The sequence below is a fragment of the Pristiophorus japonicus genome, chromosome 2 (genome assembly GCF_044704955.1).
Source record: "Pristiophorus japonicus isolate sPriJap1 chromosome 2, sPriJap1.hap1, whole genome shotgun sequence".
NCBI lineage: Eukaryota > Metazoa > Chordata > Chondrichthyes > Pristiophoridae > Pristiophorus > Pristiophorus japonicus.
Genome location: NC_091978.1, coordinates 357,883,576 through 357,909,482, shown reverse-complemented (window position 1 = coordinate 357,909,482; position 25,907 = coordinate 357,883,576). Strand labels below are relative to the sequence as shown.

Genomic DNA, 25,907 nt, shown 5'->3' with positions numbered 1-25,907 from the left:
CAACAACACAAATTGTATTTATATAGTGCCTTTAACGTAGTAAAACATCCCAAGGCATTTCACAAGTGTGTTTTAAGACAAATCAAGTAAATTTGACACCGAGCCACATAAGAAGAAATTACGGCAGATGACCAAAAGCTTGGTGGAGAGGTTTAGGGAGGGAGTTCCAGAGCTTGGGGCCCAGGCAGCTGAAGACACAGTCATCAGTGGTTGAGCCGTTATAATCAGGGTGCTCAAAGGGGCAGAATTGGAGGAGTGCAGACATCTCTGGTTGGTGGGGGTGGGGGGGGGCGCGGAAAGAGATTACAGGGTGAGGCCATGGAGGGATTTGTAAACGAGGATGAGAATTTTGAAATCGAGGTGTTGCTTAACCAGGAGCCAATGTAGGTCAGCGAGTAGGGCTGATCGGTGAGCGGGACTTGGTGTGAGTTAGGACACCAGGGCTGGCTTCGTTCACAGATATTTTGGACTGATTTGCAGGCACATGTGCTGGGAAAGTTAGTACCGAGATGGCACGTCTGAACAGCTAGTTTCAGTGTAAGTGAGTGGAGGTACTCCAGGATGTACATGGGCTACCCCAGTAAAATACATCATCAGGTGGAAGTAAGTATATGGGAAAATGTTCCAGGAAATTTTGTTCCTAATTATCTCAACTTAAAATACATAATAGATGAAGTACTTAAAACCCTCCAGGATTTCCTTTGAGTCTAGAATAATTAATAATCAATCGTGGCATGGCACTAGTTTATTCTTTTTAAGAAAATACTGCAAATGAAGCCGCCGCGTCAAGTTGCAAATTGTCAGTGCATCGCTATAATGATTTAACTTTGCAGTGACGTTTTAGAACGTAGCAATGGGTAATCTATTTTAGTAATCATTCATTCACAGTACTTTGTCACAGGTTTGCTGATACAATTGTGACTGAATACAAGTGGAAAGCACAACTGGATCTTGCTGTTCATTACTGCTCTCTTCTAACACTAGGCTGCTGCAGAATTCGTTCAGCAGACTCTTCAAAGAATCAGTACCTGTACAGACTCTGCTTCTGCAGTGCACAGCACAGACCTTGTCATCGAGGCTATTGTGGAAAATATTGATGTTAAACATGAACTTTTTAAAAAACTGGATAAGTTTGCTTCGGAGTAAGTATTTGAATTATATTTTATTCTCCAAGTGAAATAAATAAAGACTTGCATTTATATAGACCCTTGCTGGACCTCCGGATGACCCCAAGCACTTTACAGTAATTTTTCGAAGTGTAGTCACTATTGCAATGTGGGAAACGCGGCAGCCAGTTTGCGCACAGCAAGGCCCCACAAACAGCAATGAGACAAGCACCAGATAATCTGTTTCATTAGTGGTGTTGGTTCAGGGATAAATTCACCAGGGCAAATTCCCCTGCGCATTGTGACGTGGGATCTTTTACATCCACCTGAGAGGGCAGATGGGGCCTCGGTTTAACGTCTCATCCGAAAGACAGCACCTCTGACAGTGCAGCACTCCCTCAGCACTGCACTTGAGTTTCAGCCTAGATTATTTGTTCAAGTCTCTCACTTAACAATACTGGTTCTTTCGTGGAATAATAACATAATAAATAGGAACAGGAGAAGGCCATATGGCCCCTTGAGCCTGCTCCGCCATTCAGTAAGATCATGGCTGATCTGAACAGGTCCACTTCCCTGCCCGCTCCCCATAACTCCTTATTCCCTTTTCGTTTAAGAAACTGTCTATTTCGGAGTTAAATTTATTCAATGTCCCAGCTTCCACAGCTCTCTGAGGCAGCGAATTTCACAGATTTACAATCCTCAGAGAAGAAATTTTTCCTCATCTCAGTTTTAAATGGGCGGCCCCTTATTCTAAGATTATGCCCTCTAGTCCTAGTCTCCCCCATCAGTGGAAACATCCTTCCTGCATTTACCTTGTCAAGCCCCCTTATAATCTTATACGTTTCGATAAGCACCTCTCATTCTTCTGAATTCCAATGAGTAGAGGCCCAATCTACTCAACTTTTCCTCATAAGTTAACCCCCTCATCTCCGGGATCAACCTAGTGAACCTTCTCTGAGCTGCCTCCAAAGCAAGAATATCCTTTCGTAAATATGGAAATCAAAACTACACGCAGTATTCCAGGTGTGGCCTCACCAATACCCTGTATAACTGTAGCAAGACTTCCCTGCATTTATACTCCATCCCCTTTACAATAAAGGCCAAGATTCCATTGGCCTTCCTGATCACTTGCTGTACCTGCATACTATCCTTTTGTGTTTGATGCACAAGTACCCCCAGTTTCTGCTGCATTGCAGCACTTTGCAATCTTTCTCCATTTAAATAATATCTTGCTCTTTGATTTTTTTCTGCCAAAGTGCATGACCTCACATTTTCCAACATTATACTCCATCTGCCAAATTTTTGCCTACTCACTTAGCCTGTCTATGTCCTTTTGCAGATTTTTTTGTGTCCTCCTCACGCATTGCTTTTCCTCCCATCATTGTATCGTCAGCAAACTTGGCTACGTTACACTCGGCCCCTTCTTCCAAGTCGTTACTATAGATTGTAAATAGTTGGGGCCCCAGCACTGATCCCTGCGGCACCCCACTAGTTACTGATTGCCAACCAGAGAATTAACCATTTATCCCAAAATACTTGGTGTATTTTGCTAAATAGATACTGATGGATCTACCGAGGATAATAGAAAACAGTCTTTCCAGTATGCCACTTTTGTTCGTGAGTGAACTAATCATAACTTCAAGTTGTAGGATGTTTCCTCAGTAATTTTCAAATAAGCTCATTATCGTTATACAATAGAGCTAAGCTGATCATTCTCTGGTCAGTAATTCTTGATTCTTTGTAAGTGCAGACATTTCAAAGTGAAATTGATTTATTACACCTTATTGACTTGCATTTTATGATGCTGAATTGGCACGTTGTGGAAATGCTGGCACAGCTTTTTAGTAAGACGGGGAACCTACCGACATTTGAAGAGATACTGGAAGTGATTAAATCTACAGCAATAATTATTTTGGTTTTTACATAACTTTCCATCATCGTAAAACAAGCAGATTTCAAATGTGCTTTTAATGGAAAATGAAAAGCAGTAAGCTTCCTTGCAAGTATTTTTTTGTTTTGAAGGAATAATTTTGGTTTCTTTGTTATCCTAATAGGAAAACTATTTTTGTTAGCAACACTTCTTCACTGCCAATCACAGAAATAGCAAATGCTACAACCAGACAGGACCGGTTTGGTGGGCTCCATTTTTTCAACCCTGTACCCTTGATGAAGCTCGTGGAGGTTTGTTTTCACTGTTTTCTATTACCTACAGAGAGAATGGAAAGGATTTTAAAAAAAACTAGGATAAAGCTTTTTAAAAAGTTATTCCCAGCTATCTTCTGTTGAGTCAGAGAATCATAAGTCTGTATTTTAATCAGAATATCACAGCTAATGATTTAGCAATGTCACTTGTTGAGTCTACAGCACAGAAACAGGCCCTTCAGCCCAACCGATCTATGCTGCCGTTTTATGCTCCACACCAACCTTCGCCTTAGAATGTCCTCTAACCCGATCAGTACATTCTTCTATTCCTTTCTCCCTCATGTGCTTATCTAGCTTCACCTTAAATGCACCTATGTTATTTGCCTCGACTACTCCATGTGGTAGCACGTTCCACTCTCTGAGTAAAGAAGTTTCTTCTCAATTCCCTATTGGATTTATTAGTGACTATCTTATATTTATGATTTTGGACTCCCCCACAAGTGGAAACATTTTCTCTACATCCATCCTATCAAACCCTTTCAGAATTCTAAAGACCTCCAAGGTCACCCCTCAGCCTTCACTTTTCTAGAGAAAAGAGCCCCAGCCTGTTCAGCCTTTCCTGTTACATATATTTGTTCTGGTATCACCTTGTGAATCTTCTTTGCACCTTCTCCAATGCCTCTATATCATTTTCTAATATGGAGACAAGAACTGTGCACAGTACTCCAGTGTGGTCTAACCAAGGTTTGATACAAGTTTAACATAACTTCTCTTCCTTTCAATTCTATCCCTCTAGACATAAACCCCAGTTCTTGGTTTGCCTTTTTTATGGCCTTATTAACCTGCATCACTACTTTTAGTGATTTGAGTTTCTGTAGCCCTAGATCCCTTTGCTCCTCTCCCCCATTTAGACTCTTATTATCCAAGCAGGGTGTGGCCTTTTTATTCTTCCTACCACAATGCACCATCTCACACGTGTCTTTATTGAAATTAATTTGCCAATTACGCACCCATTCTGCAAGCTTATTAATGTCTTCTTGTATTTTGTTGCATTCTTCCTTATTTTAATTACATCCTCGAATTTGGTGCCATCCGCAAATTGTGATAGTGTATTTCCGATTGCTGAGTCCAAATCGTGAATGTAAATTGTGAACAACAGTGGTCCCAGCAACAATCCCTGTGGAACACCACTTCACACCATTTTCCAGTATTGAGTTGCTACCCTTAACTCCTGCTCTCTGTTTTCTGTATTGTAGCCACTATACCTTCATTCTCCACAATTATACTCCCTCTGTGGAATATTCTGAATATTTAGTTTGTTAAAACTCTGATGACTGAGGAGAGAATCTCTGCTATTTAAGACACCCATACATTCTGGAGGTGCGGTTTTCCCAAAAATACATAGAATGGATGCTTTTGATAACCATTTTTTGTTAAAAATTATTTCTGAGGCCTGATTCAAATATCTACTGTATTTTCCTTCTTCTCTTCCTCTCATTTCCCCAAATAAATAGAGTGAAATGCTGAACGCCTAGCTGATACAAGTTGTTTTGCAATGAAGGTCAGAGCTGTTTGTTTAAATCTTCAGTTTTTCCCAGAGACTTACATAGAATGTACAACACAGAAACAGGCCATTCAGCCCAAATGGTCCATGCCATTATTTATGTTCCGCATGAGCCTCCTCCCACCCCTCTTTCTCTAACCCTATCACTGCTACGGACATCAGTGATGACTCTTGTGTAGCCGAGTACTGAGTATGGACCAGAAGTAGCCACACTCGATTTGTTGATGTCTAACTGAGCACTGCAATGCGGTGCATCACTGAAATCCTCAAGTCGACCCCAACAACCTAGCTGCCCGTACTGTCGCACGTCGCTCCCCCATCCATTTGCCGTGATGCTACAACCCTCCTGGAAGTCCAGCAAATCGTGTGAAATGAAGGTCTCCTCATCCACCAGGATCTCAACAACGTCCCTCACCACTGCTTGAAGTCACACAAGTCCTTTTGAACCCACACACTTAACCTGCGACAGTGCGACTTTAACCCTGATGATGCTTGGAAAGCCATATGGAGTTCACAAGTCACAAAAAAACGCCTCGTAAAAGACCCGACGTGGAAGATCCCTGGCTTCGATCTTCCGTGAAGCTTATGGGCAACCCTAAACCACATCCGCACAAACCATGGCAGATGCTGGATACTTAATGCATAAATGGAGAATTAAAAACTCTCCATTGTGCGACTGTGGTCACCCAGAACAGACCATGGAACACATAACGACTCAATGCCTGATTCACAAATGTAAAGGTGGCATCACAGCAATAGACTCTGCTATTCCTGTTGTAATTATCTGGCTTAACCACCTAAATGTAAAATTATAGTAGTTGCTCTACATCTTCATCAACCATACAAAGTAGTAGTAGCATAACCTTCTATTCCTTTCTCCATTGTGTATTTATCCAGCTTCCCCTTAAATTAATCTATGCTATTCGCTTCAACTGCTCCTTGTGGTAGCGAATACCACATTCGAACCGCTCTCTAGGTAAAGGAGGTTCTCCTGAATTCCCTATTCGATTTATTAGTGACTATCTTATATTTATGACACCTAGTTTTGATCTTAAGAACATAAGAAATGGAAGCAGGAGTAGGCTATTCAGCCCTTCAATCCCTCTCCGCCATTCAATAAGATCATGGCTGATCAACCTCAAATGCACCTTCACGAAATATCCCCATATCCCTTGATTCCCTTGGTATCCAAAAGTCTAGCAATTTCTGTATTGAATCTACTCAACAACTGAGCATCCACAGCCCTCTGGGGTAGAGAATTCCAAAGTGAAGAAATTTCTCCTTATCTCAGTCCTAAATGGCCGACTCTTATTCTGAGACTGTGACCTCTAGTTCGTGACTCCACAGCCAGAGGAAACATCCTCCCTTTAAGCTGTGTGGCCCCACAGCACTCTAAAGCTCCCATGCAGCTGGCTCACCGGCTTTTAAATGGGGAAAAACGCTCATGCTCTGGATTTTGAATGGGCCATGCAGCCCCTTAAAGGGGCCAAGCACCCCAACAAATTAAAGGGAACATTCCTCCCAGCATCTACCCTATCAAGCCCCTTAAGAATTTTATTGTTTCAATGTGATCACGTCTCATACTTCTAAACTCTAGGGAATATAGGCCTAGTCTACTCAATCTCTCCTCATAGGACAATCCCCTCATCCCAGGAATCAGTCTGGTGAACCTTCGTTGCACTTCCTCTAAGGCAAGTATATCCTTCCTTAGGTAAGGAGACCAAAACTGTACACAATACTCCAGGTGTGGCCTCACCAAGGCCCTATATAATTCCAGTAAGATGTCTTTACTCTTGTACTCCAATCATTTTGTAATAAAGGCGTACATACTATTTGCTTTCCTAATTGCTTGCTATATCAGCTTGTTAACTTTCTGTGATTTGTGTACAAGGACACCCAGGTCCCTCTGAACACCAACATTTTACAATCTCTCATCATTTAAAAAATATTCTGCTTTTCTATTTTTCCTATCAAAGTGGAAACATCTTTTCTACGCCTACCCTATCAAATGCTTTCATAATCCTATAAGCTTCCACCAGGCCACTCCTCGGCCTTCTCTTTTTCTAGAGAAAAGAACCCCAGCTTGTTCAATCTTTCCTGCATGGATAATTCACCCTTTTCTTTCTTGCTCCATTTGCCTTGCTTCTCTTTGATATTGTTCCTCTGCCCATTCTGGCCACATTGCCTTATTTAGCTGTCACCTTTTCTTGCATCCTATTTCTGTTTCTAATCACCCTCCGGGAAAGCTGGGGAGTGCAGAATTCCACTCTGAAATGGGAGACTTAACCAGCCAAACTCGCACTTGTGAAACTAGGTGCAGTTGAAGTTAAGAGCGTTATCAGTTTTTAACCAGTATTACTTTGACATGTTCAGTTTATTTGCACTGTGAATGGCCTCAGATGTAATTGCTTTGTTAAAAAGGTTTTTGCATCAATTGACTCTCGAAAATGTTTGGGTTGCAGTTCCCTGAATGAGTACTTTTGTTAATCATGGGTTTATTATTTTAATGTGAATTTTTTTTTTTCCATCTTTATGAACAGGTGGTTCAGTCTCCAATGACCAACCAGCAGACATTTGAATCACTAATGAATTTCAGCAAAGCTTTGGGGAAAAGACCTGTGGCTTGTAAGGTAGGTTATTACTGCCTGCACTAGTTACCTTTTTCTTCACAATGGACTCTGTCCAGGTAGTGCAGTGGTTTAGACACTGGCATTTCACCTTTGGGACCTGGGTTTAAATATAGCTCAGCCTGATGGGATGAAAGTTTCCTCTGTCTACTGCATGTACAGGCCATATGCAAATCAGTTTGGGCAGCCTAATTCCGAGCTTAATTCCGAGGATGCATAGGTCCACGGTACAAAACTATTCTTAAATTGTCAATTGTGTCTCAGAGGCCAAAGTCTCACCGGTGAGTTTTTAGTACTGGCTATCTAGAGGGATAGAATTGAAAAACAGTGAAGTTATGTTAAACTCGTATCAAACCTTGGTTAGACCACACTTGGGAGTACTGTGCACAGTTCTGGTATCCATATTATAAAAGGGACATAGAGGCATTGGAGAAGGTGCAAAGAAAATTCACAAGGAAGATGCCAGAACTGAGAGGATATACCCCCAGAAGGAAAATGAGGAGCAATTTCTTCTTTCGGAGGGTTGTGAACCTTTGGAATTCTCTCCCTCAGAGAGCTGTGGAGGCTGGGTCATTTAATATATTTAAGATGGTGATGAGACAGATTTTTGAATGATAAGGGAGTCAAGAATTTTGGGGAGCGGGCAGGGAAGTGGAGTTGATGCCAAGATCAGATCAGATCTTATTGAATTTCAGAGCAGGCTCGAGAGGCCAAATGGCCAGCTGCTGCTCCTATTTCTTATATTCTAAGGCGGATTGGCATTTTAAATATTATAATAAGGCTACGTGCTTCATATTTATCCACCATTTTAAATGTAACCCTCGCCGGCCGGATTTCTAACTCTGGCAGCTAAAGGAAGGCGAGGACCGCTGGATCCATTTTGGTAAGTGCCTTTCCGCTTACCTGCTGGATCCAGCTTACCTGTTTCACCCACCCCTTCGATTGGACATCCCCTTCCCCTGACCCTTCTGAGCTCCTCCACGAGGCCTCCGATCTCATCCCCCCCCACCTCCCCTCTGATCTTCCTTGTGGACTCTGACCTTCTTTCCCTCCCGCCGCCCCCCCCCCCCCACCCCTGGACTCCCTGATGTTGCCTGTGGACTTCCTTCCCTCACCCTCCCTGTTCTCCCGCCCCCCCAGCCCTCCTATGCCCTCCTCTGCTGAGGCCTGGTGCCGTCGGCCTACCTACCCGAGAGACAGACAGACAGACAGACAGCCTCTCGATCTGGTTGGTTGGGGCCAGGAAACGGAGACGAAAAATAGTAATCAGGCCCTGCTGTTACATTCGGCAGGACCTGAGGGAGACTCGTTCTTCTGGGTTTTCCGACCTCAATCAAGCCCCCCTGCTCCCTTCCCACCTCCAAGTTAATATCCAGCCCTTAGAATCTATGGGTGGAACTTTCCACTGCGGCGGTGTGTAAAACGGGCGATAGTGGATCATTATACACCCTGTCCAGTTTTCCTCTCTGTTGCAGTCAATGAAAAGTATAATCAGTTGGGTGTACAACGGGCTGCTGATTTGCTACTGCCTGCTTTATGCTCCCGCCTCAGTTGAAAATTCAAAATCAGGAGCATTTAGTAATGACTGGGGTGAAAATCATACGGGTTGTACAAAAGGCAGGTGCTTGGCTGTGCCAGACTACTGAAGGTAAAAACGATCCCTGTTGTGTTCAGAATAAATTCACAGGACTATATCGCAAGCTCAACTGTTATGACCTTGGTCTCTTTATTCAGACTCTAGTGAGGAAGCAGCATGGTGAATCACCTTTTATACCTGCTTGCTCCAGGGTGCACAGGTGACCCTTGGGTCTCCCACAGGTGTGCCCCCTAGTGGGTAAGGTCTACATTTGGGTAAGGTCTACATACATACATCACAATAGTGTATATGCGTGAGAAGGGCCATTTGGCCTATTTTAACTCATCTATCCAGAAAAGCCCTGCATTTCTTCCTTTATTTCACCCAACTGTTTCTTGAACATTCGCCTCCTCTATCCTATCAAGAAGTTTGATCCGTATCCTTCACTCTGTGTGAAGCCTCCTGACAATATCAGACCTATATTTGTCTTTTATTTTGGCCTGTGCTCCCTTATTCCACACATGGTTTAGTTGGCAGTTATTTTCCAGACTTAGGACCGAACTTGGTCAAAGCCAAGGCCCGCCCAAGCGCCGCCCAAAGGACCGCCGAGAGACCGGGCGGTATTTTGCCAGGAAGATTCCTCTAAAAGAGGTGGCAGTACCGACTGGCGGCTAAATAACTGCTTACACCGTTAATCTGAGCAGCAGCGGGCGGGAGCTCTCAATCTCGGCGGCAAATACGCTTGCCGCCCGAGTGCCGCCGAGGATGGAGTCGGGCCCAGGGAGGGTGGAGGAGCTGAAAATAAAAACCATTACCAGAATGAGGGGACACCGTCCAGGTAAGACTCTGTAAAAAAAAAAAAAAAAAAAAAAAATGTTTTAAGATACTCACTAACATTTTTTGCAATTTTCGTACTTACCGTCGGGGTTAGACCTGCCTCCACGCAGCGGACCTTCCCCCTGCTGGCGCTGACTCCCGTCCACACCAATCTGGCAGCTTGGCGGGCGATGGACACTCGCGCTACTTGGTCACCAGCAGCCATCAGCGGGCGGTTCCCGGCGGTACTCCCCTCTTGCCCACTGCACCCCAAGTGGAAACTGGCATACAGGGGAGACCGGCAGCAAAACTTGGCGGCGATCAACGGCAGCAGGCGGCAGTGGGCAGTAAAGCCACCAATATCGGGGCCTTAACCTTTCCATACCACTTACTATCTCATATATGTCTATATGGTTACCTCTCAGTCGTCTCCTTTCAAGGCTGAAAGGCCCAAGCTTTTCCAGTAGTCCTCTGACACTGCATTAGCCCCATTGCTCTTCTTTGAGCTGACTCTCAGGCGGTGTCTCAGGGAATGGTAGCATAATGGTTATGTTACTGGACTAGTAATCCAGAGGCCTGGACTACTGATCTGGGGACACAAGTTCAAATCCCACCACGGCAACCTGGGACTTAAATTCAGTTCATTAAATTAATCTGGAATAAAAAGCTAGTATCAGTAATGGTGACCGTGTAACTACTGGATTGTCGTAAAAATCCATCTGGTTCACTAATGTCCTTTAGAGAAGGAAATCTGCTGTCCTTACCCAGTCTGGCCTACATGTGACTCCAGACCCACAGCAATGTGATTGACTCTTAACAACCCTCTGAAATGGGTTAGTAAGCCACGCAGTTGAGGGCAATTAGGAATGGGCAATAAATGCTGGCCTTGCCAGCCATGCCCATATCCCATGAACGAATAAAGAAACAGTGGCACGTCAGTACTATGGTCTGTCCAGCATTCTGTACACTTTGAGCATGACTTGTTTTAGTTATCGTTTTTTAAAAAAAAAGTGAATTCCAAGTATAGGATGCAGAATTTTAACTTGCTCATGAAATAAATTCTATATTTGATAGTTCTTGGTTGAGTATTTGGTTTTGTGCAATGTATAATTAAAAATATAATTTAGCATTTTAATAAGATCCTTATAAGCATGAAAGGAGTTTTAAAACTGGTTCAGGATTTTATTTAACGTGCTTTTTCCCCATAGGATACCCCTGGCTTTATTGTGAACCGTCTTCTTGTGCCGTACATGATGGAAGCCGTCCGGCTACATGAGAGGGGTAATTAAAATTTAAACCATGCAGGATTTAGATATTGGAAAGCTAAGTTTCAAATGAAACCCTATTTCCCGAAAATGGAATAGCATTCTCTTAATTTCATCCTCCTCCATATCAAGAACTTCGTATGTTTTAATTTAGCACAGATGGTGAAATGTTGCATGCTGTGTAGCTAACATCTACTAAAACTTGCCCCTCACTAGGTTAGCGGGTAGTGACATTGAAGCACAATTCAACTAGAATTGAGTTCTTATACAGGGGATCCCACAAGATTCTTAATTTTTGTGAGTACCCATTTGACTTTAGAACCTCATTGGTGTGTTGAGCTATCTCTAGTTTTGTGACCTTTTAAGATTGCTTCTGCCGATTTATATATATCTGCTTTCCCGAGTCCACTGCCAACGCATCCCTCTGCCTTCATGTGTTTCTGCAATTAAAACTGAACACTTCTACGGCTGTGATGCAGAAGGCAGTAAAAGGTTAGCCCTGTCATTAGATGTTATATTAGACTGGCTCAATAAAAACTTAACAAAAGTGTTTTTTATAGACTTTGATTTCAGCCTCCAGTATTGCTGATGCTTAAACTTCGGCAAGAAGGAATTGCAGCTATCCTTGCCGCTGTGATAGAGACAGTTTGGTTCTATAGAACTTTACTAACATTTCTGAGCCCTTTCTGGAGGGTGAAGTGGTTTTCCTTTTGAACTATCTGTGGTTTGATTTTACATTGAAAGTAAAATGCACCACAATTGAGTTTATTTCTTTGGCCACCCCAGCAGTTTAAAAATAAAATCAATAGACAACAGTCGGTCATATTCTGCCTTGGGTGAGTAAGTTTTTTGTCAGTGCAAAGTTTCAACTGGAGTGTGTATGATCTAGGCAGGGGAGACTTCATGAGACTTGAGTTCAGGCAGAGAATACTTGGAAAGATTATCTGAAGGAAGAAAAATAAGTTTGACAGATGATAAGAGAAAATTTCAGCTTGACCATTGAACTGAGGAACAACTGGATGGAACAATGATTCTTAGTTATGTTAACATCCAATGAAGAGATTTGAGATCAATGAAATCAAAGATGGTTGGGGGAGGAGGGACACACGTGTTTGTTAGTGACTTTCCTAGTTTTAGGTGGCTGTACAAGATAAGCTACTATCTATTACTGTATAAGATATAATTTCTATGCACAGTAATGGTGGCATACCCACTGGCATGTGTAAATTGTGGGGCAGTGGAAATAAAAAGAAAGAGACAAATACTACCTCACACCTTCAAAGGGTATTGAGAAACTCTAGATATAAAGCTCTGGTTAGACCGCATCTGGAGCACTGTGTTCAGTTCTGGCAATACCTCAGGAAGGATATATTGGCCTTGGAGGAGTGCAGTGCAGATTCATCAGAATGATACCGGGGCTAAAAGGGTTGAATTATGAGGACAGGCTGCATAGGCTAGGCTTGTATTCCCTTGCGTATACGAGGGTTAATTAATTGAGGTGCTAAAGATGATTTTATAGGGTAGATAGAGAGAAACTATTTCCTCTGATGGGGAGTCCAGAGCAAGGAAACACAATCTTAAAATTAGAGCATAGCCCAGGAGTCAGGAACTACTTCTTCACATACAGGGCAGTGTAAATCTGGAACTCTCCCAAAAAGCTGTTGAGGCTAGGTCAATTGAAAATGTTAAAATTGAGATTGATAGATTTTTGTTAGGTAAGAATATTAAGGAATATAGAACAAAAGCAGGTAAATGGATTGATACAGATCAGCCATAATCTAATTGAATGGCAGAACAGGCTTAAGGGACTGAATGGCCTACTTCCGTTCCTGTGCTCTTATGATGCATAATGGAGGGTATTTCGGTGCTACATTCAGAGCTTTAGTGGGTTGCATTATTGAAATGCCTAGCCTCTCAAGCAGAATGGAAATGTATCTATCAGATACTGGTGACTGGGCATATGTTTCTAACTCTTCACAAAATGTTACTGGGCCAGATGTCCATGAATGCTATACCAGTGAAATGCACTGTTTTCAGTCATTAAATGATTAAATGCTGAGTTAAAAAGTTTTAATAAATAGGTTGCTGTCTTTGAGATAAATCGGGTGTTATTCCTAAAACGAAAAGAAACGGCAGGTTTCTCTTGTGTTGAGCCTTGTGTGTGGGGGGGGGGGCGCGGGGGGAACATGCGTAGTGCTGTACTATTTTGTTTAGAGTGCTGATGATCAGATCCCATTTGGTTTTGATATTCTGTTACCTGGCATCTGTGGGAGATCAAAGTAGCAATTGGGTTGTAATCACTCTGACGTTGGTAGTGTTTTACCTCACTGGAAAATAGTAGCGAGCATGAAACTGCAAAGCCTTGACCAAAATAATGCATCCATAATGGTTCCAGAATATTCTGAAGACAACATTCTGTCTACATCCTGATCCAGTTATCCCCTGCCCTCTGACATTGCTTCGCCTGAAGCGTGCACTTGGTCTCAACCCCCATGGATGTTTGACTCGTTGAACCTTAAATATGCAGTGCCCTGTAGTCTGCAGTGAGTCCTTGAGGATTACATAGAATGTACAGCACAGAAACTGGCCATTTGGTCCAATAGGTCTATGCTGGTGTTTATACTCCAAGAGCCTCCTCCCACCCCTCTTCATCTAACCTTACCAGCATAACCTAGTAGCTCTAGTATTAAAATAATAGTCTGTTACTCCTGAAGTTATAAAATCTTTGCAACCACCATATTAAGTATTAGTCTCATAACAAAATACTGTTGCGCTAATGATTCCCAATTTTAACAGGAGTGAAGATTTTCACCTAGAGTTGACAGTTGCAAACAGTAGCAACGAGTGCATTAGACTTGAAGTTTTAGCTTTCAGCCAAAACTGAAATTTGAACTTGTCCTCTTATGGTGGCTCTGGCAATTCTTGCCGAAGCCTCCAAATGGAGTACTCAGTGGGGCTTTAGGTCTCAAATCTCCTTCCCCCACCCCTCCAAAAAGGTCATAGTGTGTTGGGAATTTGAAGCCGGTATTGATAGTTGCAGAGAAATCTGTTCCACCCTCCTGACTGAAGGAGGATGCATGTGACCAGAGGTAGGAGTGGGGGAGTTTAAAGGACAAAAAATATAGATGACATCTGAGAATCCTGCAGAGATGTGACTACTTGGCAAGTCCATTTAGTTCCAGTGATATGTGAAATTGAAGGTCAGTAGTTGGTGTGCGAGAGAATTGAGGACTGTAGTTGAAGAAAGGACAAAGAGTTGAAGGTTTTGTGAAAAACGTAAAAGTTGAGCAGCTTGAAAAAGGTTATAAAACCAATGGTAATTTAACTAGAAGTTGTTTGGTAGTGATATTACATATAGAAAACGGGTAATCAGGAATACGAATGATAAACCATGTAACTTGTTAATGCAGAATTTGATGGTGATCCAGTGGGTAAGAGCTAGTTTGGAAAAGCTTTTTTTTGTCGTGGAGATGCCTTTGTGACGAGACCATTCTAGTTCTTCCTGTTGTTCTCAGCTTTAGGCTGGAATAATTTCAGTTAATCCAATCCTGTATTCCAAGAACAAAGGATCTGGGAATGAAAAGAGTCCATTTATCTCTGATCAGACAATTGCCAGATACGTACTTATTCCATTTCCCTATCTCATTATGTACCATTTTAATTCCATTTAGAAATAACTCTAAATGTTCCTTCCTACTACACATTTATGCAACTCTTTTCAAATTCGTTTTAATCTAAGGATAAGGGGTAAGCCGTTTAGGACTGACATGAGGAGAAACTTCTTCACCCAGAGAGTGGTGAACCTGTGGAATTCTCTACCACATAAAGTTGTTGAGGCCAATTCACTAAATATATTCAAAAAGGAGTTAGATGTAGTCCTTACTACTAGGGGGATCAAGGGGTATGGCAAGAAAGCAGGAATGGGGTACTGAAGTTGCATGTTCAGCCATGAACTCATTGAATGGCGGTGCAGGCTCGAAGGGCCTAATGGCCTACTCCTGCACCTATTTTCTATGTTTCTATGTTTCTATTCTGCGTCTTGTTCTGTTTTATATTCTGAGTTAATTCGATTGTGCTTTTTATGCCTACAAAATGCAACAGAGCAATCTTTCCATTGGCATGCTTTGAGTAAATAAGGAATTCTTTGTATCTCTCTTTCTGCTTGGTATCTTTTTACGATGCACTCCCTTTAGCAGTTTATTGGGTTTATTTTACTTCAAAATATGGAGACTATTTTGATGTTTTTCCTAGGTCATGGATCAAAGGAAGACATTGACGTGGCAATGAAGCTGGGTGCAGGATATCCTATGGGTCCTTTCGAATTATTGGATTATGTTGGACTTGACACTGGCAAGTTTATTATTGATGGTATGTAGAGTGAAATCTTTCTTTACTGTAATTGATATAATTTAGCTATTTTTAAAAAAGATTCCTCTATTGGCGTTTAGCCTCTGCACGACTATGTTTCGTGATTTTGCCAAGTCCACATTTGGCTTGTGCGTGACTTTAGTTCGTGATGTGATTGCTGAAGGGTGGGGACAGCCGAATAAGAGGGACGAGAGAGAGAAGAGCGGTGGAAGCCACAGTCAGGCAGGCAAACGGTTGGGGAAGACATTGAGAGGAGGCCAAGGCCAAAGTGTGGAAGGCTATGTACAACACAAGGCACAGATCACCGCCTGCACAGGTGGCTACTGTTTCTAGCTCTGTAGCGGTCTTGAACCACTTGAGGGAAGTGCTTGACATGTCTACCAAAGAGGACTTCAAGGCTGGGTGATAGCTTCTGACAAGGTGGTTAACAGCAAGCTGCTGTCTGACTATTGGATCAGTTTTATAGATGCACTGACAGAGTGTGACTATGAACACTTCAAACCTGCAGCCAAGCCAACACCCAGATTAATAAACCTGGAAATTGTATCTCTCCCTGTAATATTGCAATCGCAATACATCATGAGCTGGCTATCCTTGTCAACCATATGTTGAGAGGTGAGCCTTAAAGTGTGTGTAGGGGGAGTGCTTCTTTCATCTAGTTTGACAGTTTGATTTCTTTCTTGTTTGATAAAATCTTGTTTCGTTGTTCTGTCTCCTGTTAAGTAAAAAATTATACATTTTGTCCCCAAAAAATGAAAGAGTCCATTTTGTATTAAAGTTTGTTTTAATAGTGTACAGGTTAAATCTAGCACTAATACAGTATTCTCTCTGAAACATGTATCTTTATTGAAGATATTATGTTCCAAGTACTAAGTACAATGCTTACTGTAATGTACTATGGAAACTGACCAAAAATCCTGATGTATTGAAAACCTGATGTAACAAATTCACTTTTGCGGCAACACCTGTTGTTAGAAACCGGTTTGACTACACTTGGTTTTGGTGAGAGAACGTATGTAAGAACGTTCAATGTCTGAACTTTAGAAGGATCCCAAATTAGCCAGTCTGCTCGTATTCAATCTTGACAGCACATTAGTGGCGATGCTCGCATATCTGCATATAATTTCTCAGTACCATATTTGATCTCTATCTATATGAAGTAATAATGCAGCTGTCCCGATAAATTCAAGATTGAATGTAAACCAAACTAAAATAGTTGAAGTGGTTAACTAAACTAGTTGAATGTAAACCATCCTTTTGTTGCCTAACCTATTGTGTGTGCGTGTATGATGATTCTAGAGTATCTTTATACTGTATCTTAATCTTTCTTACAAATATTATTAACTGTTCACTTGCATCATTAAATACGCATTTTAAAATTAGGGGACTATGCTTTGGGGAAAATTGAGCCCAATATTTGTACTTTTAAAATCTGATGTACAGGATGTACTATCATGTAAAGTTTGATAACCTGGGGATCTGGGAATATATCTTATGCAGTGTTTATCGGGCCTGATTTTAGAAGTCACGAGAGTGACTTTTATTCTGGTTTTTATGGTACCAAATTGTCATCAATTAAATAATTAATTACAATCAGTATTAAACTGATCTGGCTACAGTTGAAGTTGTTATTGCATTTAAAGATATTGGCAGGGATTTTGCGTGGCCACAGCATATGGCATCCTCATAGGCAGTCCCTCGAAGTGAGGATGACTTGCTTCCACGCCAAAAAGGGATGAGTTCACAGATGTTTCAATGAAGGACCTAATATTCTGGATCCCGAACTACATCTTGGAGGGTGGAAGATGCCTGTGGTTGGATTTTTTTAACGTGTGGTGACCGTTGCACACCAGCCACCACACGGGCTTGACAGAGCTAGGTCTTGGTCCAGTGGCAAGGGTTACCCAAGACGACTAGAGACCAGTTCTGCTGCACAGACCTAGTGCGCACACATATCGCAGTGTGGGCTGGCCCGTGCTGCCCTGGGCCCTCGCCTCTTCAAGCCCTGAACTCACGCCACTCCTGGGCCGCGGTCACTTCCTCCTACAAACTCTTGCCGCTCCTTCGCCCCTCCTGCTGTACCTGCCCACATCATAAGCCCTCAATGGCTCTGCAGGTTCCGGGTACCCGCAGGCATTGCGCATGCGCGAAAACCGGGAACTTGCAATCTGTCAAATTAAAATTTTTAAACATGATTAAAACATACAAAACATTTTAAATTAGTTCATGTAAATTTTGGGCCGGAATAAAATATTTTAATTCGTTTTTTCAAAAATTAAATTTAATGCTTAATCAGAGGCACTTTTAATTAATTTTGAACATGGGAATATTTATTTTTGCTAGAGTTGTGTTAATTATTTATTTATTTGGGGATTTCTCATAAACTTATGGGGATTCTGTTCGTAAATGGAATCCCCATAAGTTTATGAAGAATCCCTCTTTCTAATTGGTTGGCCTGGCCCATGTGATCCCAGCGACCGTGCCGCCTGCGTCCCTGGGATCCGTGGGCCTTTACGCAGGCGTACACCTGGAGGCCCAGGACCCGAAAACTCTGAAGCTCCGGAGACACCAGGTACTTTCATATTTTATTTTGGGTCGGAGGCACACTCTGGAGGGCTGCCTCTGACCACAAATTTCGGGCCCTTGACTTGAAATCATCCAAATGTTATTCCCAGAATCATTTTCTATTACAATAAAAAGTGCAGTGCTAAAGGAGTGAGCACTAGGTGGTGCTGTGGTAAAGCATGAATCCTTTTGATAAATATTTGCACTCATCGGGTCTTTTATACACCGGAATGTTAAATTATTCGGGTATGAATGCTGGTTAATATGGCAGCCTTGTATTCAATGACTATAATGCCAACCTTGGGTAAAGTCTTCATTTCCATTAATTGCTGTTAATAAGGCAGCGTATTGAACCACTTTTGAGAAAGGGACTTGGTTTTGTTAAGACAAGTGGCTGCGGGCTGAACTTCTTGCAAATTAAGTGATGGGTGCAGCCTACTGCTCTCAATAGTAAACCTGACATTAGATGATCTTTTAAGTACTGAATCTTGACTTAACTTCTGCACTTTTTAATTTATTTTCCAAGTGAGCCCAATAAGTACAGCTGAAGATCCCATTCAGGGTGAGACCTCTTCAGTAGGGTTAATCTCCTTGAAATTATTGCTTTTTAAAAATTACCACTCCTCTCCACTTAGTGCTGACTCTTGTTGAGCTTTGCTTCCACTGGTTCTGGCTTTCAGGGATTGGCCGGCTCCAGATTGACCAGTCTATTGTGCCAGCCTTTGCTGCTCACAGGCTGCTCACATCCCTCTATTTATAACATTGTTCACCCGGAGCAGCTGAGCGATGGATTTCCAGGTGCTTACAAATGCAACAGTGTTTTGTATGGGGTAACAATTTTCAGACAGATTTGGAGGAGAGAGGGGATACTTCGAACACAAGTACTCTCCCTAGACTTTCCTACCCCATTGAAGCATCGCAGTTGTATAAAGTAGGGCGCTGAGAAAGCTACATGCATCCAAGAGGTGGGATATGGGATCAAGGTTATGATTCCCACATGGTGACTTAATGGGGAGGAAATTGCAGTCGGAGGCTTCCTGCAGGCGAACACCTCTGATTGAAATAAAAATTACGAAAATACTTGGTGGTCCTGGAGGAACGTAAGATTGCGTTCCGAGGTCTAGTTTCGCAGTCCAGCGTACAGGAACATGTCTTCCAGGAGCGTATGCGTATCCTGGAATCACGTGGACCTGGACCACCAATCACAATGTAGTATTCTCATCTCTCGCCGCTCCTCCGCCACAAACATTCACCACACCTCCGCCACGATCTCTCACCGCTCCTCTGCCACAAAACACTCGCCGCACCTCCGCCACGATCACCCGCTGAATCTCAGCCACGCTCCCTCAATCGCTCCTCCACCTCGATCACTCGCCGCATCTCTGCCACACAGGCATCTTCCACCCCTTCAATTGGAGTTCAGGACTGGAATATCGGGTCCTTCATTGAAACATCTGTGAACTCGTCCCTTTTGGTGTGGAAACAAGTCATCCTCGTTTGAGGGACCGCCTATGATGATGATGTGTATTCTCATTCATAGTAATGGGAGCTCCGAGCTCCGATTACTATCAATGAGAATACACCTAAAATCAAATATAGCACAAACATAAATTTAAAAAAAACACTTCACTTTTTTTGAATTAATAGAAATTGCATTAAATTAAATGTTTCAGATTTAGATTATTTTTTTGAATTAAAAAAAATATATTTTAAGAGTGTTAAAAATAAACTTACCTTTCATAGACAGGGTTTTTAATATAAAATAAGTTGTATATTTTAATTTTTCTATGTTTTAAAACTTTTGCGCTGGTAAAAGTAGGCCATATGCCGCCTTTTACCAGGCGTAAGAGTTTGAAGGAAATTCGCTGGGCAGGAGTTGGGCAAATAGCCCAAATCTCCGCCCGCAAATGGTCCTTCTCCCGGGATCAAACTTGACAGATCGCAAAAGCCAGTTCTCAATGCATGGGCATCGTGTGCCGAGAACCAGCATTTGCGAGGCCTCTTCGGATGCGTGCGCACCCAGAGGGGCCGCAATTGTCGGGCCAACCTCTCTGTGCCATAGTGGGTAGATGATTGAAACTCAAGTGAGAGTCATCAAAGCCACACTCTTCCCTCAACACTTCGCATTTATGCAGCATCTACAACATAGATAAATGAACCAAAGTGCCTCACAGAAGTAAATGCAACAGACCACAGAAGAAACTGGAGACCTGGGAGCAGGTAATTTCCTTGTGTCGTGAAGAAAACTAGGAGCATGGAGTGGTTGTTAGTGCTCCATAGCTTAAAATCCTATTAATATTGTAAACTGTTAAACAGTATTCTGACCAAACAGTTGAAAGCCACATAAATGTTGAAATGTTAATTTATGATAGATACCTGCATCTGCCATCAATTACAATAATTGCTTCAACTGGCAACTGTGGGCTAAATATTGGTAAATATTCACACCATAATTGCTCAGCAGTCTCCTTGGCACCTTGTTGCTGAATGAAATGATAACCTGTTTTGGGGAAGGGGATGATATATTTTATATATTCATCTCATAATGAATTTGGAATTGCCGCTGTGGATTTGTGGAAGTTGATCACTGTGATTGTGGCCCGGTGTCATGGTGCTAACTGGATTACAGCCATCAACGCCCAAATCAAGGAAACTGTGCACCTGTCCAATAAGTTTTTATGTCGAATTGGGGAATAACCCGACGGGTTAAAACTATATTGTGTCCTGGTGTACTTTTTACATCCTGATTTAGTCTTGTTCGTGCAACCTGCACAGACCAGAACAACTTTCAATAATTGCTTGTGTTTTTCTGCCTTTCCTCAACTACACAACAAGAAAGTGTTTTTAACCATGTACTTTCACTGACCACAGCTATTTTTCCTTCTTAGGATGGCATAAGATGGATCCAGACAACCCCCTGTTTACTCCCAGTGCACTGTTAAATAAACTGGTGAGTGAAGGAAAGCTGGGTAAGAAGACAGGTGAAGGTTTCTACAAGTATTCCTAGAAGGCAAGGAGTCTTGCTGCTGCATTTTATCCACACTAAATCGTGCAAGCTGTCAGACTCTTATCTCGGTACTTAAGACTTCTGCTCTGGCACTTACTTGATACAGTACTCTGTAATATTTGTATAATGTAATATGGCTGCAAACTGGATAATGCTGACCAAGCCTGGTGCAGTGATTGAGGTATGTAATCTGTAAAACAAGGTTTTTAATTTGTAAAATTAATTGCTTCTGTGTACTGAGGTGCCTTAAAAATGATTACACATACAAAGAAATCTTTGTTCTTCCTATTGATGCACTTGAAATGATCTTGGGCTTTGAATTTGTCAGATCTTTTTTTCACTTTTCAATGTGTCAATAAAATGCAACTTGAATTGCGTAAGTCAGATCCCATTTATATTTACTTCGTATTATTTCTATTTACTTCGTATGTTGCCGAATTTCTATGCCTCGTTTAGTTCCTAAGTGAAAGAAAAAACTTATGACAGATAACACCCCCAGCTTCCTTTCTTCACTGTCAACCATCTCTTTAAACCCCTGTCCCCTCCACCCATAGCTCCAGCCACAAATGCAAGGAGCTCATGCACTTCTTTGTTACTAAGATTGCGACCATCTGTTCTGCCTCAGCTATTTTGTTGCAATTCCTTTGCCTACCAAGCCAAGCCTCACTCCCAGTTTTGGCCCAGAACCCACATTTCTCACCATTTTCTCTCCTCTCCCATCTCCCCTTATGCCCTCTCTATGTTTATCTGATCCATGACACCTGCTTCCTTGATCCTATTCCCACTAAACTGTTAACCAACAAAATTCCTTTCCTGTCCCCATGCAAACAAATGATTCGCTCTCTTCCGGTACTGTCCGTGTTCCTTTCAAAACTATTGCCTTAACCCCATTCAAAAAAAAAGCTACCCCTCTGTCCTTGCAAACTACTACCTATCTCCAACCTCCCTTTCCCTTCAAGTCCTTGAATGTGTTATCTCCTCCCAAATCCATGCTCATCTTTCCTGCATCTCCTTGTTCGAATCTCTTACCAGGTTTCCATCCTGCCACAACACCAAAACGACCCTACCAAAGTTGTGTATGATGCCCTCTGATTGGGACCGTGGTGCATTATCCCTCTTCATCCTCCTAGGCCTCTGTGCAGCCTTTTACACAGTCAACCAAGTAATTCTCCTCAAACACCTCTGTCTGTTGTTCAGCTTAATGGAACTGCCCTTGCTTGATTCCGCTTATACTAATCCAATCATAGCCAGAGCATCTCCAGCAATGGCTTCTCTTCTTCTCTGGGGCCCACAGAAATAATCTGGGCCACTGCCACCATTCAACGCCTGCTTTCCATGACAGCAAGTGCCACATTGGCTTCCCTTCATCTTCTTCTGTAAAGAATTAGGACTGTGCTATTGCAGTTTTGTTTTTCCCCAGGTTCTTTGCTCTGTGTGACAGACCAAAGACGAAATACAAAGTTTCTCTGCAGGATTAGGTTGAATTAGACTGACACTAGAGTATCAAACAGTGTGCTAATTAATCTGGGACGCCTGGGGTTATTGGGGGTGATTTTCCCAGTATACTTTAGGCGCTAAATAGCCTCCGAAGAGGCCAAGATGGGGTCATGAGCTGCAACGCCTGTTTAGCCACCTTTAGCGCGAGATGCCATCTTGGTAAAGGAGTTAAATATTGGGAAGACCGAAGCCATTGTCTTCAGACCCCGCCACAAACTGCGTTCCCTAGCCACCAACTCCATCCCTCCCCCTAGCACCATCTGAGGCGGAACCAGGCTGTTCGCAACCTTAGTGTCATATTTGACCCTGAGATAAGCTTCCGACCACATATCCGCGCCATAACTAGAATTGTCTATTTTCACCTTCGTAACATTGCCCCTCTCCGTCCCTGCCTCAGCTTATCTGCTGCTGAAACCCTCATATAGAGCTAACTAGTCCAATGCACTGCTTGCTGGCTGGCCTCCCACATTCTACCCTACATAAACTTGAGGTCATCCAAAACCCGGCTGCCCGTGTCCTAACAGGCACCGAGTCCCGTTCACCCATCACCTTTGCTTACTGACCTACATTGGTTCCCAGTTTAGCAATGCCTCGATTTTAAATTCTCATCCTTGTTTTCAAATCCCTCCATGACCTCACCCCCTCGCTATTCTCTGTAGTCTCCAGCACCCCCCCCCCCCCCCCCCCCCTCTCCCCTCTCCAAGATATCTGCGCTCCTTTAATTCTGCCCTCTTGAACATCCCTGATTTTAATCGCTCAACCATTGGTGGTTGTGCTTTCAGCTGCCTAGGCCCTAAGCTCTGGAATTCCCTCCTTAAACTTTTTCACCTCTCTGGCTCTCTTTTCTCCTTTCAGACGCTCCTTAAAACGTACCTCTTTGACCAAGCTTTTGGTCATTTGCCCTAATTTCCCCTTGTATGGCTCGGTGTCAGTTTTTTGTCTTCTAACGCTGCTGTGAAGTGCCTTGGGACATTTTCCACCTTGAAGGCGCTATATAAATACAAATTGTTGTTGAGTTAAAGTGCACGCCAGGAAGGGCTGCCACCAGATGATTATTAAGGCCCTGATTGATAATTAAATTGCCTGCTAGCGCTCATTGTAGATGTTGCATGCCATTTTGGTGGCTAGTACTTCAATTAACGGCCTATCCTGACAGCGACCAGCTGAACAGGAGTAAACAAGCCGTTGCTGAGGATTTCTAGTGTTACTTAAAGCCATGTTCGGCTTTCACTGTTCACCTGTTATTGGAGATAGACTGCTTTTGAAGAGGACTCTTCATCAGGATCCAATTTGACAGATCATCTTCTGCCACCTCCAACATGATTCTCCCATTAAACTCGTCTTCCAAATGGGCAGTTCCTTCCATCACACTCTGGTTCACTCTTCCACGACCCGCACCACCTGATCTTCTGGTACCTTGCTGTGCAACATCTTCCCATTCACTTCCTCCTGGGCTTCGTTGTCCCGGGCTTCCAGCTGAGACAGCAGTTTGCATGTATTTCGTGCCACCTAGCATACTCACGGTGCATCTCCTCTGCAATGGGGAGACCAAAGGCAAATTAGGTGAGCTCTTTGCTGAATACATCTGTTCCGTCCGCAAGCACGGCTCCCAAGCTGCCTGCCGCTTGCCACTACACTTCCCATCCCACTCTTGCCCTGGCCTCTCTGTCTTTGACCATGTACATTATTCCAATGAAGCTCAAGGAACAGCATCATATCTTTCTGTCAGGCACTTGTTAGTTCACTGGCCTTAATAACTTCAGGCCTTAACTATAGATCGCACTTTCTCCTCAGCATGAAGGGCGAATGCTGTGCAATGGGTGCACTGGTATTTTCCAGGGGTTGTTTGAGGGACAGGTTAGTGCTTGAGGACCCTCCATTGGAACACCACGCTGGTAGGGTGCTCTGAATGCTTGTGGTCGACCTGCTTGTTTTGCTTCAGTGGGCACCCTGTTCAGACATGAGTCTCCCGCTGGATGTCAACTTCAGTATGTAGAAATGATATTCTGGTCTCAAGTCATTGGGACTCATTGTCTGGAACAGGGTTTGAACCCTTCACCTTCTAACTCTGGGATAGGAAATGTGCTGAGCTAAAGGCTCACTCTCCTTTGACTCATAATTTCATTGATGTCTCTCCTATTGTCTAATGCGAATAACACTTCTGTCATTTAACCATCTCCTGTTTTCCACTCGAGCATTTTATAGGTCATTCTATTTCTTTTCTCGTGTGTGTGTTTTCCCCCCTTCTCTTTATTCTGTTTATTTATAAATGCTGTTCCTCTGTAATATCCTCCCGCTCTGATGCAGGGTCGACACCTGAAATGTTGAGCCGTCCGTTCTCTCCACAGATGTTGCCTGACTTGCTGAGCATTTCCACCATTTTCAACTTCCCTTGCCTTTTCCCTATTTAGTGTGAAACCACCACCACTTTCTGCTGCATTACCTCTGCTGCTGCTCGCACCACCTGCAGCAATCCGCTCTATTGTGGTACACCTTCAAAATTTGCAAATGCTGTTTCACACGTTATAGTTAATTGAATCGTGGCCTCCTGTGGCGTGCTGCAGGGAAGAGCAGCACATTTGTGCCCAGGCAGGAAGAGTGCACTTTTCCTTGAAAATCAAGAGCCTGTCTATCTGTGCAACCTAGCAACTACTCCATGTGAGACCATGGAAGGTCTAATCTACAAATTACAGGCTCTGCATGTACAGAAGGGAGTCTAAGGCAGCTTCTTTCATGGCCCATGTTACATGAATCAAAAATATCAGGTAATACATCATCTTACCCCACCTCCTAACAGATAAGATATTGTATTAGCCTCTCCCTGCCACTTCCTATCTCTTCAAAATCCCTCCTTGTTGAATTCTCTGTCTTTTCCCACTTCCGCTATCATGCCAGCATAATTACCCAAATCCTATGGCATATGACAGTGGGGATTTTGTTACCACTACAGGTCACTTTTGAAGTGCTATGGAGCAATTTAGGGCCCTTTTCCTTTAATAATGTCTAATTCGTTGTTGGCTCATGTGTCACTCCTGGGGTGAGCAGTTCAAGGTTATATTTGGTTAGTTCACTAAGCTAATGACCATACGAGAAGCATTGGTTGATTATTATAAATGAGCATAGTCTTAGCACAAGTACTAACCCAGGTACTTAATGCTCTCACTCTGAGACTGCATCAAGTATTTTAAAGATCTTACATCAAGGCATTAACGGTGGAAGATGCAAAGGCTGCAACATTCAGTTGTGGATACATTCGCATCATGGATTCTGAACCTGAGAGTTCAATAATGGCCTTTTTTGCAGATATGATTAGCATTATCTGCTCGATATAGCAGAGGATGTTGCAACCAAGCTTCTAGGGCTAGAAATTTGTT

The 25,907-nt window shown here is 42.8% G+C and overlaps 1 protein-coding gene across 1 annotated transcript in view; it reads left to right on the top strand.

The window, feature by feature from the left end:
* hadh (hydroxyacyl-CoA dehydrogenase) overlaps positions 1-21,427 on the top strand; it is a 54,489-nt gene extending 33,062 nt beyond the window's left edge. The window contains exons 3-8 of the mRNA XM_070872572.1: positions 985-1,142; positions 3,161-3,287; positions 7,353-7,442; positions 11,040-11,112; positions 15,348-15,464; positions 20,918-21,427. Of these exons, the coding sequence (XP_070728673.1) occupies positions 985-1,142; positions 3,161-3,287; positions 7,353-7,442; positions 11,040-11,112; positions 15,348-15,464; positions 20,918-21,036 (684 nt within the window). The 3' untranslated portion in view covers positions 21,037-21,427. The remainder of the gene's footprint in view (positions 1-984; positions 1,143-3,160; positions 3,288-7,352; positions 7,443-11,039; positions 11,113-15,347; positions 15,465-20,917) is intronic.
* The last annotated feature ends 4,480 nt before the right edge of the window (positions 21,428-25,907 follow it).